The following is a 16,979-nucleotide window of genomic DNA, read 5'->3' as shown; positions in this document are numbered from 1 at the left end:
TCCCGATATATCACCGTTGTTGGAGGGGCTAAGTCGCTCGATGGGGCCTTATCCGGATTCTATGCGAGATTCGCTGACTGAGAGTCGTCGCTTGGCATGGTGGCTGTTTGCTCCCACACCACCCAACACATTGGCACCATGTCTTGTGCCCTACTACATCTCCCAGTCGATGCAGAACGGAGCCTCTTCAAGCTTTTACTAAGACCACATGAGAAGCATGGTTAGTCCAGAGTCCGCAATGGCTGGACTACGAAATGTCTCTTGGCTCCAACTTCAGCGCTGGGTTCAGCCTCATGTAATGGCCAAGTCAACGAATGCGGGAACGCTGTAGAGACATGGAGCTAATTATCCACGTTTCACGCTTCCAGGTCATGACGAATTGTGCACACATTTTTCAACATGCGCAATCAGTGGTCATGTGCACGCATCTTCGGCAGCGAACGCGCATCATGCAACATTATCGTGGCAATCGCTGTACACACCATCTCTACAGTCTTCGCGAGAGTGCCTCGAGCTCTACCTTCCCAAACGGCTTAGCGAAACACGTCTCGCACGAACTTGAAGCTTGTCCCTATCGGGTCAAAGGGCGCCGGTCACACTGCATGCATCTATCGTTTCCGGGAACTGATTCCGCTCGGGGATGCATGTGCAGATGTACGCGTACCCAGAGCAGGCTCCTGAAATATTGTTGATATGCAAGAGCTGTTTGCTGTACTGAACTTGTATCTGTAGCGCATTCGTGTGATCTGGCTATCCGAGTGTCAGTTTCATGAGTTGTCTACGAATCGGAAACCGGAGTCTCGGTCTTGACGCGGATACTCGATGTGACTACAACGGATTGTCTTTCCGACGAACGCATTGCCCACGCCATTGTCAAATCGTTGCCACGTCCGACTAGTGCTCCATGTTTTCATATCGCGAGGATGATAAACCACGCGCGCCACTGAGGCGCATTGGCGTTGCGCACCAAAGGAACGCCTAGGCAAACGCAGCGTATTCCAGTATGCTCAGATTGTGCCGCCATCGGTTGAGGGGTAACATTTGTTAGTCGTCATACCCAAACCCAAACAACTCATATCATGCCATCTGCGAGATGCACGAATTGTCTCATACTTCTGGTCACCATGATAACTACCGAATTATGCAGACTGGGCCTGGTGTGATCGTCGTCGTAAACGAACGTTTCGTCGTGCCTTCGATCGTCGGCTGCACTGACACGGCACACGCTCCGTCCGGGAGATACTCGACAAGGATGCTTGGCCGTCTATTCGTGGAGCTTGACTCAAAGCTTAATTCAAGGCGCTAGTGTGCGGCTTCAACGAGCCTTGCGCGGGGTGGCTGACGGAAGCTAATTCGGTGCTGATGAGGTGTATTGCGGGGTAATTTTGTCCAAACATCTCTCTCCCTCAACAAAGAGTCCTCTACCACGCAGTTTGAGTTCGCCGTTGCTAATCCACTAAGTCAGATGTACGCGATCCGGTTATCTCCAAAAAGCTTGAGTAAGGCCCGAGGGCGATGCTAGTTGCAACTCAAACCTGGGTTGCCTCTGCTTAGGCATATCGGCAGTGTGACAAGCGCCTGTCTAATATCTTACCGGCCCCTGCTGGTGTTGACAGCGTGACTACGTCTTTGCGCCTCAGTGGTGTGTTACGAAACGAAGGCCGAATCACAACTACGTCGAAATCTCCACTCCTCCTCGCCCACACCTCGGTGTCCAAGACGGAAGGTCGAGACTTGAGCAGGGTATCAGACATGGCAGCTGCAGTTCACTTCCTCATTGGACATCGCGGGACCGGCATGCTGACGTCTTGTTGCCATGATTGGCAGTTCCTCGACGCGATTTCGCCTAGACGTTCCCAGCATGTTTCCATGCGGGTAAGCGGTTGAGAGTGGGTGTGCTGACCGGCCACTCAGTAGGCTCAATTACAGCGCTGTGGCTTCGAGACCCAGTTTCATCGACAGGACGCTACCTTGTGGTCGATAACGCCGATTCCCAGGATGTGCGGAGTATATCTTTGATATGCCGTGCTCTAGGGTAACCCTCAATAAGCCTCTTCCACTGCTCAACGAGACACTGTGCTAGCTCTGAAACATCTTTTGTCGCTTTGTTTTTGCTCTCTATCTACCAACCCACTATGGAGTATCTCAGGAAGAAGGCTCAAGGGAGCCGAGAAGCGATAGCCACTGATACTACCCTCCAGCGGACGATACGGTATGGCACGAAAGCCGTCCGCGCTGCACCTTCAGTGGCAGGCCAATATCTACTTCAGAAGGCGCCCATCATTCAATGGCTGCCGAAGTATAACCCGCGATGGCTACTGAACGACACATTAGCCGGTATCACTGTTGGCGTTCTGCTCATCCCTCAGTCTCTGGCGTATGCGAAGATTGCGACAATCCCCGGACAGTATGGACTCATGTCGAGTTGGCTGCCTAACTTTCTGTACCTGATCATGGGCACATCTAAGGGTAAGTCGTTGCTACTCATTGCAACCCTTTTTACTAAGACTCGTACAGACCTGTCTACTGGTCCTACGTCGCTCATGGGTCTCTTGACGGCGGAGATAATCGCAGATGTTGCCCAAGACGGGTACTCACCACAATCCATCGCTTCCGCCGTTGCCATGTCCGTCGGCATTTACTCCATGACGCTAGGCTTGCTCAAGCTAGGATTTCTGCTAGAGTTTATTTCCGTGCCCGTTCTGAGCGGCTTCATCTCCGCAGCTGCCATCGTCATCATGCTCGGCCAAATCCCCTCGCTATTCGGCATCACTGTCGGCTCCGGTACGGCGAACATCATTCACGACCTTTTCGCCAAGATACCACAATACGACGGTCCGACATGCGGAGTGGGTCTTGGGGGCCTTCTACTGCTCTATCTCATGCAGAAGATGGGACAGCGCTGGGGCAGGAAGAACAAGGCCATATGGCTGCTAGCACTTGGGCGTAGTGCTGTAGTCCTCATTCTCTTCGCTGGTATCTCCTACGCAGTGAACAAGGACATCGACCTTGAGAATGACGATCCTGTCTGGGCACTCAGCAAGGTAAAGTCTGATGGGATTGCAACGCCTCGCATGCCAGACTCGGCACTTATTGGCAAGGTATTCGCCCGAAGCATTGCGCCCTTCATTGCAGCTGCGCTTGAACATCTAGCTATCGCTAAAGCCTTTGGTCGCAAGAACGGCTACGTTACCGACGCTGCACAAGAGCTAGTCTATCTCGGCTTCACCAACTTCTTCAATTCTTTCTTCTCCTCCATGGCGGTCGGAGGTGCTATGTCGCGGACTGCCGTCAATTCAGAGTCCGGTGTCAAGTCTCCAGCTTATGGTTTGATCGCGGGTGGTGTCGTCATCCTCAGTATCTTCAAGCTTTCGCCAGCACTATACTGGATACCGAAAGCTACATTGGCAGCTATCATTGTTACGGCAGTATGGCACATTGTAGTTCCCCTCAAAGTCTTCTACGGATATTGGCGCACCTCACTCGTCGACTTTACTACCTCCATGCTAGCTTTCTGGCTCACCCTATTTGTCTCCTCAGAAGTTGGGATCGGCACGGCCGTCGGATTCAACATCGTCTACCACCTCCTCTTCATGGCCTTCCACCGCGTTCACCGCATAACGTCTATCGAAGTGGCTTCTCACGGCCGCCAATCCGGTATGCATCCCACTCCTCTCGATACCCAAGTATTTCGCATCCACCAGTCTATGCTTTTCTACAACGCCTACCACATCAAGACGCAGTGCCTCGACGCGGTCCAGACATTCAACTCCGGTGATGTGGCGACGCTAGAAGCTGCGCACGCAAACCGCAACTGGAGTGTCGCTGGCAAAGATCGCGCGTTGCGTCTCCGTACGAAAGCCGAGATCCTCGAAGAGCCTGTTCAGATTCGCAGTGTCGTGCTGGACATGTATGCCATGCATAATATCGATACAACAGGTCTTACACATCTGAAAGACCTGAAAGCAGATATCGAAGCGTATGGCGGCAAGAACACGCAGTTCAGACTCGCAGGGCTAAACGACCGTGTTCGCGAGCGCTTCGCGAGGTTCGGGTGGAAGCTCCGCGATGTGTCTGATGTCAATAAGAAAGGCACGATGGTATATGATACAGTTGAGGAGGCTGTCTTCCGTCGCTCGAGAACATTCTCGTCGGATGAGATCGAAGTGGAGCCCACCGAGGTGTTTGTTGTTGGTGATGAGAAGAGTAAGGTTTAGATTGCGGGTTCAAAGGTCGCATCATGGGTGTGCTACGCCTGTTGCTTCTCCCACTTCCGCTATCAGAAGTATTTTCACGATGTTATGATGAAACGCTCATTATTCTTCACCTATACATAGAGCTACGTGTTCATACACGAGTTGTTACCTTGCCATTCCGTATGTATCCACAATTCGCCTTCAACCTTTGAGTCAGGAACTCTTTCACTCGGAGAGCTGATGCGTATCCAAGTGATGGACAGGTACCATGTTCTACTCGTTTCGATATCTTCTACCTTCAGTTCACTCCACACTCCGCGCCCCCTCATTCGTCTCCGCAAAAATTCCGAACATACCTCTGCAGCGCTCCCGGTTCTGCGCCATCTGCTCTTCCTCTGACAACGCCGGGTCAACAACAGTACAGATATTAGACTTTAAGGCGACCGGGATGGCGCCACGCCGACCGTACACATAAGTCTCGACCTCCATCTCCTGGTCAAGTTCCTGGAAGTTGTAAAATGTCCACTGTAGCGAGCTCTCCGGAAGAGGATTCGCTGGCCTACCATGCACTGGTAGAGTCACAGCAGTCATGGATCTTCTTTCACCAAAGCTGGCTGGCCACGGATGCGGAGATGACCTTGTGCCGTTGGGAAGTGGCCTTGGCTTAGCCCGCGGATTGGAAGACTGTCCGTAGTATGGCCTTGCGGTATTCATTCTTAACAATTTATTGAATCGTTCTTGAGCGTTGGGAGGCGAGTTACGCCAATTTTCACTTGATGCGATAGTACGTAGGGCTGGTCTCTTTGTATCGAGAGAGCTATGTTGGGGCGTTGTGGCGGCCGAGGAGCTATCGTTCGGTGGTGAAGAAGTCCAGCTGGAAGGCTTTTGGGTTGCAGTAGCGGAGCTAGTCGTCGCGTTGTTGATGCGCGGCGGCTGTGACAAAGCCAATGCAGGCGGACTGTCGGGTTCTTCTTGTGGACAAGTCAGGGTGATCTCAGGAAACTGGCGCACTTTCCGAGGGAGCGTGACACTTGTTTGATCTGCAACAGGCTTCAAGAGATCTAACAAGTTCTTTTGGAAGGCGTCGAGTTCATCCTTGTTCTTGGGGATTGTGGGCCGCTGAGGTGCTTTAAGGAGCGCGTCTGATTTCGCCGCGGAAGTCATCGGAGCGAGAGGTTCTAGCGGATTGCTTAACAATCGAAGCTGCGATTTCGCTTCGTCTTTGTTGCTGGGGACTGGAAACTTTTCCGCGAGCGCACGGTCAGCTGGTAGTTTCTTCTTGGTAGGAGAGGTGACGTTGAGTGGCTTAGGTACAAGCTTGGGTAGCAATCGCGTCTGCGCTTTGTACGAAAGTTGTTTCCAGAACGTCTTCGAATCGAAGAGAGGCAGTACCTCCGTTTGCACTTCCTCAGGTTTGTAGTCCGTGCGCATTTTCGCGGAGTGAGGGAGCTTCATTATGGAGAAGCTAGACCTTATGAACCGATCGAAAGGGATCTTTTCGGCTACGATAGCTTTCTCCACCCTCGTTACCTCGATCTCCGACTCACTATGTGACTCACGTGCAGTAACGATTATCTGCGAAGCACGCAACGGCGAGCTCTTTGTCCGATATATCCCATCCTCACGCGCTAACCCCGACTTCTTCTTGGTCTTCACGCTGTCCCTGTGTTTGCGCAGACCCCAATCTTTTCTTTCTCCTATACTCTTCCAGAAGACTCTCTGCGCTACTTCGGTACGACCAGCCCGCCGAGAAATCAAGGCTGTCCAGTCGGCCTGTGCCTCGGGGCAAGTATGGCAGTCGTTCTGGCAAGCGTGTAGATGCCAGATTATGGTATGAATTGGCCAGCCACTACTTTCGCACGAGAGGACGTCATCGCATGGCTCGGAAATCTCTTGAAAGGAGACCTCGCAGACAGGGCAGCAAGCTGGGGTGAGTGCTTTAAGACAGATCAAGCGGTGGTCGAAGGCGTCGAGATCTTTCATACCCCACAGGTCCTTGTGGCAAAGAAGACAGTAAGTTTTCTCCAGATCTGATGAGAACGATGGTATCGGTGTGGATGGTTCCTCTCTCTCATCTAGTTCGCTGTTCTCGACTTGCAGCGTCTCCAACGAGGTCTCGTCGCTGTCTCCAACCTCCCTTTCCTCTAGTGGATTCTTCACAATCTGACTCTTAGCTTCCTTCGCCTTTTCTCTCAAACCATCCCAACACTTGTTGAAATGGATGTTTGCTTTGGCTTTGGGCTTTAGCTCTACTCGTTGATAGCAGATACCACACGTGGACTTATCGGCCTTTATGGCCTTCTTAGGCACAGGTGGTGGTTGACGCCTAGGTGGAGGTGGTGGATCTTTGACTTGGGCGGCTGAAATCTCAGGAGACGGAGGCGCAGTGGGGGCTTCTAGGTCTGGCATCGCATAATTGTTCATCTGGTCAGCTTTGATCTGAACAGTTCTAAGGCGATACAATGTGAGAACGGGCGCTTATAAGTCCGTGGAATTGAAGTTGTGTTGCTGTGGCTGTGAAATAGGTCGAGCGGGTGTGATTTGTCCGTCTATAAGAAAGCCGTGAGTACGAGAAGCTTAGCCTAGTAGATTTAGGTTACACTGAGTGTTTGTGCGTTCGGAAGCCAATGCTTTTCCACACATTCACCAAGCCAATTCAGATTTCACGTTACAGACTGCGACGCCACGAAGACTCTTGCTTCACCCATCCTGATTGAGAGAGAATTGGCGTACTCCATGAGGTACACTATGTAGATTGGGTGGTGTCTCTCCATTCCCGTCATGAACTTTAGCTTTTTGACAACTCGTTGTATACCTGTAATACGGCTGCGAACTTTTTCGACACATTTTGGTGGCTCTATCCTGTTCGAGGAAAGAAGTACATACCAGCCCTGTGCGGAGAACGACATGGAAATCAAGGATCTAGAAGTCTACACCACGCTTAAATGTTGGTATCTCTCATTTTTTGTTCTGTCGTAGACTTCAGTGCATCTTTTCAATTTCCTCATTGTAGTGTGTGGCAGCAACGTCTTGTGCAGCCGGTCAAATGTGAGCCATGAAAGCTTAGTACTTTCTTATGGCGAGGCTACGACATTGAACTCATCTTTACCGCAAAAGCCATTCATACCAGGGTCATTGAGAGTCGGACGTGATAGCAGATCTTCGAGGTCACCACATGAGATGTGCCGATACAATGTTGAGAATATCGGAGAGTATCGCACGGTCGTCACCAGTATCATTCCAAGCTGAGTGAAAACCCATTGTTCATGCATACCGCATTCTAGCAAACCCCCATGGGCCTATTCAAGCTATATCATGATTACATAGAAGCTCTCTTGACCATCACGCATCTACGCAACCGGTTAACATTGTCTACCATGATCCATCGAAACATGAAAGCCCACGACTACATTGTCATTGTGAAAGATATCGAAAAAGGCTACGCTACCTTCAGCCAGTGGGACCAACTCAGCACAAACATGGTCTTTGCGCTTCCATGGCGACTTCTGCAGCAATGTCCAGATGGACTGATACTAGACAAGCCCGAAACGGTAGAGAAGTTGGCCGAAAAAGAAGAGGCCTTGTCGGACTGGGACGACGACAACCGCGGCGTCCGGTGGGACGAAAATTCAGGCTGGACGTTTAAGTCTCTAGAGAAGCCAGACGCACCTAGTACCGAAGAAGACACATCTGAAGACTTTACTCCGCAACCGAGCCTCGCAGATTCTGTCGAAGAGGAAGTCCTGGTATACATAGCGACACTACACACTTGCCGGAAGCCTTACCCGCATGTATGCCCATTGGTGCTCAGGAAGGTCCCAAGGTGCCTGAGCTGCAAACGGAACACCCGTGATCGTATCGACGCTTTTCGGAGTCTTAGAGAGTTTACCAGATCACGATTTGGAAATGGTACATCAACTTTAAGAAAGGAGCTTTTGGTGGGCCACGTTGAAGACACCGCAGCCAGGACTAGCGAATTCATTAAACTGGACTCGTTCCGGCTAGCGCATCTTTAGGATGAGCGATTTGACTCAAGGGCTGGAAAGTACGATATGACGGGCATCAAACTGCTTGAGGAAGAGCCTGGCCAGATAGTTGTTCGTGGTCCTCGAAGCATAGCACAAGAAGAGTACTGATTCTAGTATGGAAGCTTTTCAACCATTAGACGTGTTAATAGGATTGTACTTGTGCTTCTCGCGTTCTGCTGCATACACACTATTAGATATTAACAAGTATACAGTCCAAAAGATGATGTATACTTCTGAAAAGAAGATGAAATAATGGAACACTTTTGTAGAATGCAATACGAGTTGCAGCCGCCCTTGGTAAGGTCTTCTTGGCTCGCAGTAGATCGACATGTCGCAGTTTCGCTGCTGCGCTGATAGCTGCTCTTGTGCTCCGAGGCAAGCGCGCCGGCTTGTGAGATCCCGATGTTGCAGCTAGCGCGGTTCACGGTAACGGTTGTGCGCCGCAACATTGTGATGTGGGAGCCCAGCTTTCTAGCCAACGAAGGTATCCCTTGCGCGAAACAACGATAAAGTAGAACGGAGCAGACGTCAAAGTGCATCTTCATCTGTGCGGAGGTATGAGAGCGCCAAGCTCAACAAAAGCAATAAACTGCATGATGCAGGATGGAAACACAAGACGAAAGGTGGTGTTGCGGATAGGCAAAGCCGACGGCATCATAGCGTTAGGGGCGCAGGATACGTCATCAATCTCACGCTAGTACAGGAAGGGTTTAGCAGATTTCGACGCGATCGGTGTGGGTACAGCGCGGCAAGTTGGAATCCGAGCATGTGTCTGCGTTTGAAGAAATTGTATTGCATTATGCGTATGCATGGGGTATCAGTAAATTTTGGTTGATGGCGTGTATCAAAGCCGGCTTTTAAGGGATCTTTATGATCCACTTCCTTAGAACATCTGCCTGTTCTTCATCTCCACAGGCAAGAAGCACATCAATAGTGCAGATAGCCAAATACCACCAGCACCTAGCCAAAGGATGCCAGAGCTCTGATCGGCCAGGAGCTGAGCCCCCGCAAAGGGTGCGACAATTCCTGCGATGCGACCGAGACAAGAAAGCATGCCACTCACACTACCACGGTAGACAGTGTCGAAGAGCTCCGGCGCAGACGCGTACAAGACCGCATTGAAATACTGAACACATATTAGTATTGGAAGCGATGAGTTCGGAAATCGTCACTTACGGTTTGCATAATGTACTCCAATGCGTTCAACCCCACATAAGCAGCGGTCGAAGACACCTGAGTATACATTGCCATGGAGATACCCTGGCAAAGGGCAGAAAAGACCAGTGACCACTTTCGACCCACAAGAGGCAGCTGAATGGACGCAAGAGCCAATATGGCACCTATGATACCCGGGAAATAGATAATCAGGTACTGCTCATAGGTGTCGCTCACAGTTCCTCGGCCTTCATCGACGTTGTTGCGTAGCAGGATAAGCGGCAGGAAGGTACCCGCCAGGTTAAAGGACCAGTAGTCTCCCTGTTTTTGTTAGTAGGCAACATAATGATGGAAAGTCAAGCTACTTACCATGTATGCCAGCGCAAGCAAGACGAAAGTGAAAGCGGTCAGCTTGTTGGTGAAAATGCCCTTGAGGCGCGTAAGCTCCTTGCCGAATCCTTTGATGACTTTCTTGGTAGTATCCTTGGTACTTCGAGGGGAGTTTCGTGCGCTCGATGTGGCATTCGGCTTTTTGGTGAAAATGCCCTTAAGGCGCTGAAGCCCATTGCCTTTCTCGGGGGTAGCCTGGGTAGCCTGAGTAGTTCGAGGTACTTCAGTGGAAAGTCGTGCGCTTGACGTGGCATTGGACGATACCTCATCTATGGCGGCAAACATCTCCATAGTCAACGTTGGGGCTGGCTGCTTGTTGAATTTCGCAATCCTGTGAAGGACGTCAAGGGCCTCCTGCTCTTTTCCTCGCGCAAGCAGGAACTTCGGGGACTCATGGAAAGTGAAGACGAAGTACCGAAGGAAAAAGACGGCCAAGGTCATACAGCCAAGCACTATGACAGTGTAACGCCATCCCATGTTACTGTCAACGGTACAGCAAGCAACTCCAGGCTCGACGTCTGGACAAGCCGGCGCTTCGGGATCGCAGCGCCATTTAGCTTGGCCGGTGGTGCCGTAGGCAATGCAAGAGGCAATGGCGACACCAATGGGCTGCCACATGGAAAGAAGCGCGACAAGGAAGCGGCGGTTATGAGGTAGAAACTCAAGCGCGATGGTCGCATCGATAGGTATGTTACCTCCGAGGCCCAATGACGCGAGGAAGTAGATGGCGCATATCGCAGGGTAGTTGTACTTGGGTGCGGCCTGACATGTTGTTAATTACCGATAATCAATATTGCGGCTTCATGAACATACCAGCAAGAGTCCGAATACGGAGGTAATGAGACAAGTCAAGTTGAAAGCCCATTTGCGTCCGATGATATCCACAGCAAGACCAAAGCCGAGCGCACCGACAGCAAGTCCTGCGTTAGCGATCGCAAATATATCTCCAGTGTGTTCGTCCGAAACTCCCATCTGCAAACGCTTTAGTACAGGGTACCCGCTTTGTCTGGCCTAACTCACCTCTTGGTAGATGGCAGAAGCAATTAAACCAACACCTTGTGACCAGGCGAGATCAAGGAAGTATCCAAAGCCACAGAGGAACCAGATGCATATCTGGTATCTGCCCATTCCAAATTTATCGAGCTCGACATTGATGAGGGCGGCCTTCTTCTCAAAGGTGTTGAGCGGGTTTGCGGCTGTGCCTTTAAGAATTGCAGCGAAAGACAAGTCGGTTTGGTCGACGCGTTCTACGTCGTTATAGATGGGGATTTCGACTTTAGCGCGCGCATTTTCGGGGTGCTCGACGGGTATCTTCTCCTCGTCGCTGAGGTGCGCAGGGCTGCGCTCCGGCTGCTTGACATCCATCTTGACGGCGGCAGGGCAAGCTACTGTCAAGGGCAGGGTATTGTCAGGTGACTGCGCGTAGACTGGGTGAGAGTGAGTCGCCGCGTGGTAATGGCAGTTTACAGGGTCGGTACCGTGGGACAAGGTATGTTATACGTACGCGGGGAACGAGTAGCTCTTTCACGCTACCGTCGACTACTGGCGAAACGGATCTAAGCGATGAAGGCGCTACGATCTAAGTGCTGATCCAAGCCTCGTCCGTTCAACGGCCCTCATGTCCAAGACGGCAGAGGTTTAGCTGATCCGATCTCATTGGGTGCCACCAACTGATGACGGCATAGCCAGTAGCCTTGTCGCGCGACTTTGCCTGACCCTGTTCTTGCATGGTTTTGTTCCTTCGGCATGGCCGTGTAGCGATAAATCTTGGACAGCGACTAACAAGATGCACTAACAGCTCAGCTGATTAGAGTCTGATAGGTTCGCCGTTCCGTCGCAATGCGATTGTAGAACATAAGCGGCGGCAAATGGACGGAAACCAACAGAGATGCACTACGCAGTGCCTAGACCAGTGGCTCCGCTTGAGGCTGAGGGTTACGCAGGAGGAGCAGCTGCACCGTCATTTTCTGGCACGCTTGCTGCAAACTCCTCTCCACTCTCCAATATCACCGCGGAGCTCCACTACCAATCTCAATCTCGCCATCCACAAGACTGGCGCTGGTACCGAGATCTCTGTTTGCCATGACACGCCCTCCCCAGTTTTTCGAGATCCTAGGTTCGTTATCGGCGACTGCCCTTTCCATATGTAGTTTAGTGTAGAGCCCGATAACGCCACACGAAACATTGAAGTGATCGCATGGCCCGCCTCGGTTACCTGCACACATCCTCACGTCACGATTGATGACTTTTCTCATTGTATCCACCACTGTCTAGGTAGCTTGAGTGCGACTGACACGAGATGACTCCCCTAAAGATTCGTATGGAGGTCATCGTTAGCTCTCCGGCTAACCTGAAAGCGTTGTCTCTTCACCGAGCGCGCCAGGACGCACTCGGCTCACATCTGCCGTTCAAACGCCCAGCAGAGAGGTCGTTGTCACTGTCACAGTTCATCATTACCCAAGCGGCCTTCTGGATTGAGGAGCTAATCAAACGGTATCTATACGAAATCTGCAAATTCATAGCTTCTGTCGAACTCCGCGATCGCTGCTGCAAGCTTCAAGGACAAGTTATCTGTGTTTGCATAGTGCTTCATATGTCTCTTCCATGGATACCGCAGTACTCTTTTGAGCGTTTTCCGATTCCATTCCCCGATCAAAGCTCGCTGCTCACGGTCTTTTATTTGAAATATGTACGCGTTACGAAGGTGCAGCTGACATTCTAGACATTGAATATCCTCAAGCTTACCTGTCTATATAAGCACCCTTGCGCCGCGGAATAAGGAGCTCTCTACAACACATCGCATACATACACCCAACACGCAAATAAGCAACATCTTGTACAATTTCCAGTATACGCAACCAATCTACCTATCTACACCAATATAACGACTCATCGCCTTACACCATATCATCAATCATGAGCCACTCTTCCCCTATGGACTTGCCTTCGAACACTATCCAAACCGAGGAACAAGACCCACAGAACTGGATCACATACTGTGACGTACATCGCCTTCCGTTGCTAGCCGATGAAACAAGGCCAATCTCCATCGGAGAGAACGTTCTATCCAAGGCCTCAGGCAGGTTTCTATGGGCAGACTTGATGTTCGAGATCGTCAAACGGCAACCCACTACATCTAATATCACTGCTTGCCTGGAGACTGCGCCGGATGATGCTATGGAACTGGTTCCATTGTTGTTGCAGGTCTACAGCAATGTACTTACACGAGAAGAGCGTGAAGAGCTGTCTTGGATCATATTACTCCTAACACACAACCAACACACTGGCCACACCTGCACCCTTGCAAGTCTCGATCGCATGTTGTTCGAGACCTCGCTGACCGGCCGCACGGGCACCTCTCTCGGTGAAAGAATACGCGACAACTTCACTCCTCTGTTTGATCTCGAACAAGAGGATGGGATCACTCTCAGTCATCTCAAGATCCACGATCCTGCACGCGCTTTTGGGCTTACGTGCACACCTTCCACGACGACTGTTACTTTTGCGCACCCATCGCTCACTGAGTATTTTCTTCAACACCGCGACAAATCTCTCAACGGGAGGGTGAAAGATGCCCCTGTCTTCAACAGCGCTGAGCTACATTTTCGCCTACTACAGCAATGCTTTCTTAGTTTCGCTGAGCCTCAAAGCGAACCTTTGACCGAAGCGGCCAAAGCGGCCGAAGTGTTTCGGAAGTACGCCGCTACTCACTGGTACACCCACCTCGCAGGCACTTTACCGAGTGACAATGTCGAAGCCCTGAATCTTTCGGAAGACGACCGTGAAGAGATGTTAGGGCCTCTTGAACATTTCTTCAAAGATGAGAATATCGTGCAGCACTGGTGTCAGCACCTACCAGCAACATTCTTCAGCAGAGCCAGATCCGAAGATGTGGGCGAGTTGAAAAGTCTTTGCTATTACCACTCAGACCCAGAAGCGTTCGAGTTTATCAAACTTAGCGCCTTCATGAGCTCCAAGAAGTGGCAGGACTTCTGGCTACCAGTAGCAAAGGTGCACGCCAAGAAAGGACTACATGGCGACTGGGATCGAAACCACTCACTGCAGGTAATCTTCCACATCAAGCACCTCGTCGATACAGAAGATGCGGTCGCAGATATCCGAGGAGAGTTGTCCCAGCAAGAGATGACTGAGGCTGCGGAATGGACCGAGTTGGAGTCGAAGACAGATCCGCCTGAATTCACCTTGAAAGAAGAGAGCTCAGGGTTTGAATAGGAGGAGACATCGTCTTCTGTGGCGACTCAGAGTATCATTGAGGCATGATTGTGTTTGAGTCGGATGTGCTAGGAGGTTTGAAGGTAGATGTGAGCAGGTCGAAAACAGTGTTATGATGCAGCCAGTAGTACTTCAAGATACTTAAATCTATTCTGTAAACGCATTGGCCACACTGACAGCTATCCGCCTATCGCAAGATAACCCGAAAACGTGTTGCATAATCGCTGTATTGATTCATGCTACACGCCATGCAAGATGAAGAAAGACATATGGCCTCGCCGAATAACTCCGACCCATGCTATATATCCAATCACCTTTCTCGTATCCTGCCCATCCCGTCCACCTTCTCAGTCTTCTCATTCAACCGTCTCCACCACGTCGTTTGACTTTAGAGGAGCCATCACGATAGGTCTCTGGTCGGTCTGCACAGCAAATCCCGACGCACCTGTCGATCCACCCGCAAGCGCCTGCCTCAGCTGGTTTAAGATGGTAAACTCCGTGCGCAGCTTGACGGCATATACAGCGACCTTATAGAAGCCCTGCATGAAGAAGCGACCGCTATAGGCCAAGCCCAGGACGCTGGCATCGAGCATGATTATGAGGACGTTGACAGCGATGAGATTGCGGAGGTTGTCTCGAGTGGTGCGACGACTATTGCCGAGGAGCTCGAGGCTCTGGAAGTACTTCGATGTTTGCCAGATGTATAGCATTCCGATAATGCATTCTTGGGTGAAGAAAGCGCCGACTTGCACTTTGTCCCAGATCAGGTTGGCCTTCTCGAGTCGTGCGCTGAAGCGTGGGTGGCGCTACGATCAATTAGTATGGTACGGCTGCTTGCAACGAGAGACGTGCAGCAATCATCCCGAACAAGACTGTGGTAAGGCCAAAGATGACCGAGTTAGTAGTAATCATGTAGAGGATATAGCGGTCTTTCTTCGTGTTTCTCCACACGAGGCCGAGGCGTGAGTAGAGGACAAAAGACTGAGCGACGACGAAGACGAGCCATGAGAGGTAGATGAAGACGATGGCCGAGTACGACGTCCACTTGTTGAAGTTGGCTAGGACGATCGAGATGCCGTGGACAATGAGACCCCAACTGCAGAGCAAGCAGCTCCAGAAGTAGAGGCTTCTACGCGTGGCCCTGTAAAGTAGGCGAATATTCAGCTCGATGCAGATGAACCATGCAATTCCTAGAAATGCTGCTGCAGCCATGGAAGATGGCCGGTCGGCAAGCTCGGATTCCTTGGGGTTACTGGAGTCTGTTCCTGAGGTCATGATAACCAGCGTGAGTGAGGTGTTTGTCGAGCGGATGTTGTTGAGTGTCGCGAGTTGAAAATTCTGAAGGCTGCGAGACGATGAGGTACGATAGAAAACTTTATCGGTGTGGGAAGATATCGGTGGTCGAAAGTGTTCTCGCGTGAGCGCGCCTTCCTCAGTCACCCTCACGGTGACTGCCGTTTTAGACTCGGTACCGAGAAACCGCCCAGGCCACGCGAGCACGCGAGCACATGTTGAGTGCCAAGACAATATCCTCGAATGCGACTGCTCTCCCAGAGGCAAGTCACCGTGCCCTTCATAACAAAGATCAGACCAGCAAACAAATCGGTGAGGGTTGTGAGGCAACCTCTTACCAAGAAAAACCTGAACCAGTGCTCTACCGTCCAGACTAGTATCAAAGTTGAAGCTCACGTATTCCCTAAGGTAACGGAGACTTCTGGGAGCAGCTTTTTGGGCCTTTTCCTGGTATGAGGTGAAGCAAGAACGTGAACAAAATGATAACTTTTAAGATCTGGCAAGTTGCATGACGCAACAGATGACGACCCTGACACCTGGCATGCTGTCAAGACAACGTACTTTCGTCTTGCACACCCCCAATCTCACTTTCTGGCGGAAGTGTTGACCTCAGCGACGTTCTCTTGCCTGCTCAAGATCTTCTTAGGGCCCCAAGTACCAGCTCTACCACCGGGATCAACACGACCCTTCTTGGGACTCATCCTCTCACCACCTCCAGCGCCTCCACTGAGCTCTTTGATGTTCTTGGGTGCGGCAGCCATCTTGATGGTCGATACGGTGTTCAATGGTGTTACTGGAGCGTTGGCAGGGCCACTGCCACCGCCGTTCCTCTTGCCTTTTGGCTTCTTTCCAACCGACGTCTCGATCCAGGCACCCCCCTCTTTCTTGGCCTTGCGCTCAGCTTCCTCTTTCTCGCGCTTCGCACGCTGTTCCGCTTCTCGCTCCCGTGCGGCCTTGTCGCGAGCCTCACGTCGGACGCGCTCCTCTTTGGCCCTCAGTTCCGCTGCCTGCTTCTCCCTCACTGCGCGCTCGCGAGCTTCGTAGGCCTTGGCAAACTCGTGCTGCTCGAACCGGACTTGGGCTTCAGTCTCAGCGCGGGCCTCGAGCTTGATGCAAGGGTAACATGGGAAGTGCGACGGACGAGGCTTGTCGTCGTCGCTGATGTCGGGGCACACGTTGTTGGAGAGAAAGCCTGGACGGCACATCTCGATGTACGGGCGATCAGAGAGGTGCCCACATGTGTGCAGCTTCTTCCAGTAGAGACACATCTTGAAGAGACCTTGATAATGTCAGCAACTTGCGTAGACACGGCTGCCAGCTAGTACTTACGTTGTCAGAGTGTGGCTTCAGATTGGAGAGAAGAGGTCGCGATGGTTTGGAATCGCGTGTAGAAGAAGCCAGGAAGAGTGGAAGACTGTTGTTTTAGTCTTGAGAAAGGATGCAAGGTGCATGGAGGTGAGAGAAAATCGAGGAGTGGCTCTTACCTGGGTACATCGCACATGGCTTATCGTACGCAGGCGGCAGGAGCGTCTGAGGTGAGAGAAAGAGCACCATGCGAGGAAGGGACGGCCCTCCCTCAGCGGGTAGGCAACGACAGATTGCAACGATTGAATGGAAACTGGGCCAGGAAAGATGTGAGACTCAGACCAACGGTACAAGATATTGAAACTATAAAGGGTATATC

The 16,979-nt window shown here is 51.4% G+C and overlaps 6 protein-coding genes across 6 annotated transcripts; 3 read left to right on the top strand and 3 right to left on the bottom strand.

Moving 5' to 3' along the window:
- Positions 1-2,135: 2,135 nt before the first annotated feature.
- On the top strand, positions 2,136-4,217 carry J4E87_005952 (uncharacterized protein; the record flags this gene model as incomplete). Its single annotated transcript, XM_049377557.1, has 2 exons — positions 2,136-2,469; positions 2,518-4,217. The coding sequence occupies 2 exons, from the start codon at positions 2,136-2,138 to the stop codon at positions 4,215-4,217; spliced, it is 2,034 nt and encodes a 677-aa protein (XP_049232598.1).
- Positions 4,218-5,043: 826 nt separating this feature from the next.
- Positions 5,044-6,934, bottom strand: J4E87_005951 (uncharacterized protein; the record flags this gene model as incomplete). The annotated part of the gene is made up of 3 exons (XM_049377556.1): positions 5,044-5,100; positions 5,208-6,645; positions 6,930-6,934. The coding sequence occupies 3 exons, from the start codon at positions 6,932-6,934 to the stop codon at positions 5,044-5,046; spliced, it is 1,500 nt and encodes a 499-aa protein (XP_049232597.1).
- Positions 6,935-7,573: 639 nt separating this feature from the next.
- On the top strand, positions 7,574-8,332 carry J4E87_005950 (uncharacterized protein; the record flags this gene model as incomplete). The annotated part of the gene is made up of 2 exons (XM_049377555.1): positions 7,574-7,942; positions 8,213-8,332. The coding sequence occupies 2 exons, from the start codon at positions 7,574-7,576 to the stop codon at positions 8,330-8,332; spliced, it is 489 nt and encodes a 162-aa protein (XP_049232596.1).
- A 775-nt stretch (positions 8,333-9,107) lies between these two features.
- J4E87_005949 (uncharacterized protein) lies at positions 9,108-11,134 on the bottom strand (the record flags this gene model as incomplete). The annotated part of the gene is made up of 5 exons (XM_049377554.1): positions 9,108-9,350; positions 9,401-9,700; positions 9,749-10,531; positions 10,583-10,741; positions 10,790-11,134. 5 exons carry the CDS (start codon positions 11,132-11,134, stop codon positions 9,108-9,110), a joined length of 1,830 nt encoding a protein of 609 aa, XP_049232595.1.
- Positions 11,135-12,685: 1,551 nt separating this feature from the next.
- J4E87_005948 (uncharacterized protein) lies at positions 12,686-14,002 on the top strand (the record flags this gene model as incomplete). Its single annotated transcript, XM_049377553.1, has 1 exon — positions 12,686-14,002. One exon carries the CDS (start codon positions 12,686-12,688, stop codon positions 14,000-14,002), a length of 1,317 nt encoding a protein of 438 aa, XP_049232594.1.
- A 356-nt stretch (positions 14,003-14,358) lies between these two features.
- On the bottom strand, positions 14,359-16,796 carry J4E87_005947 (uncharacterized protein; the record flags this gene model as incomplete). The annotated part of the gene is made up of 4 exons (XM_049377552.1): positions 14,359-14,808; positions 14,876-15,347; positions 15,884-16,563; positions 16,788-16,796. The coding sequence occupies 4 exons, from the start codon at positions 16,794-16,796 to the stop codon at positions 14,359-14,361; spliced, it is 1,611 nt and encodes a 536-aa protein (XP_049232593.1).
- Positions 16,797-16,979: the final 183 nt, after the last annotated feature.

Source organism: Alternaria ethzedia (assembly GCF_023757985.1).
Source record: "Alternaria ethzedia strain BMP 0044 chromosome Unknown scaffold_13, whole genome shotgun sequence".
Taxonomy (NCBI): Eukaryota; Fungi; Ascomycota; class Dothideomycetes; order Pleosporales; family Pleosporaceae; genus Alternaria; species Alternaria ethzedia.
This window is presented reverse-complemented; position numbering and strand designations above follow the sequence as displayed.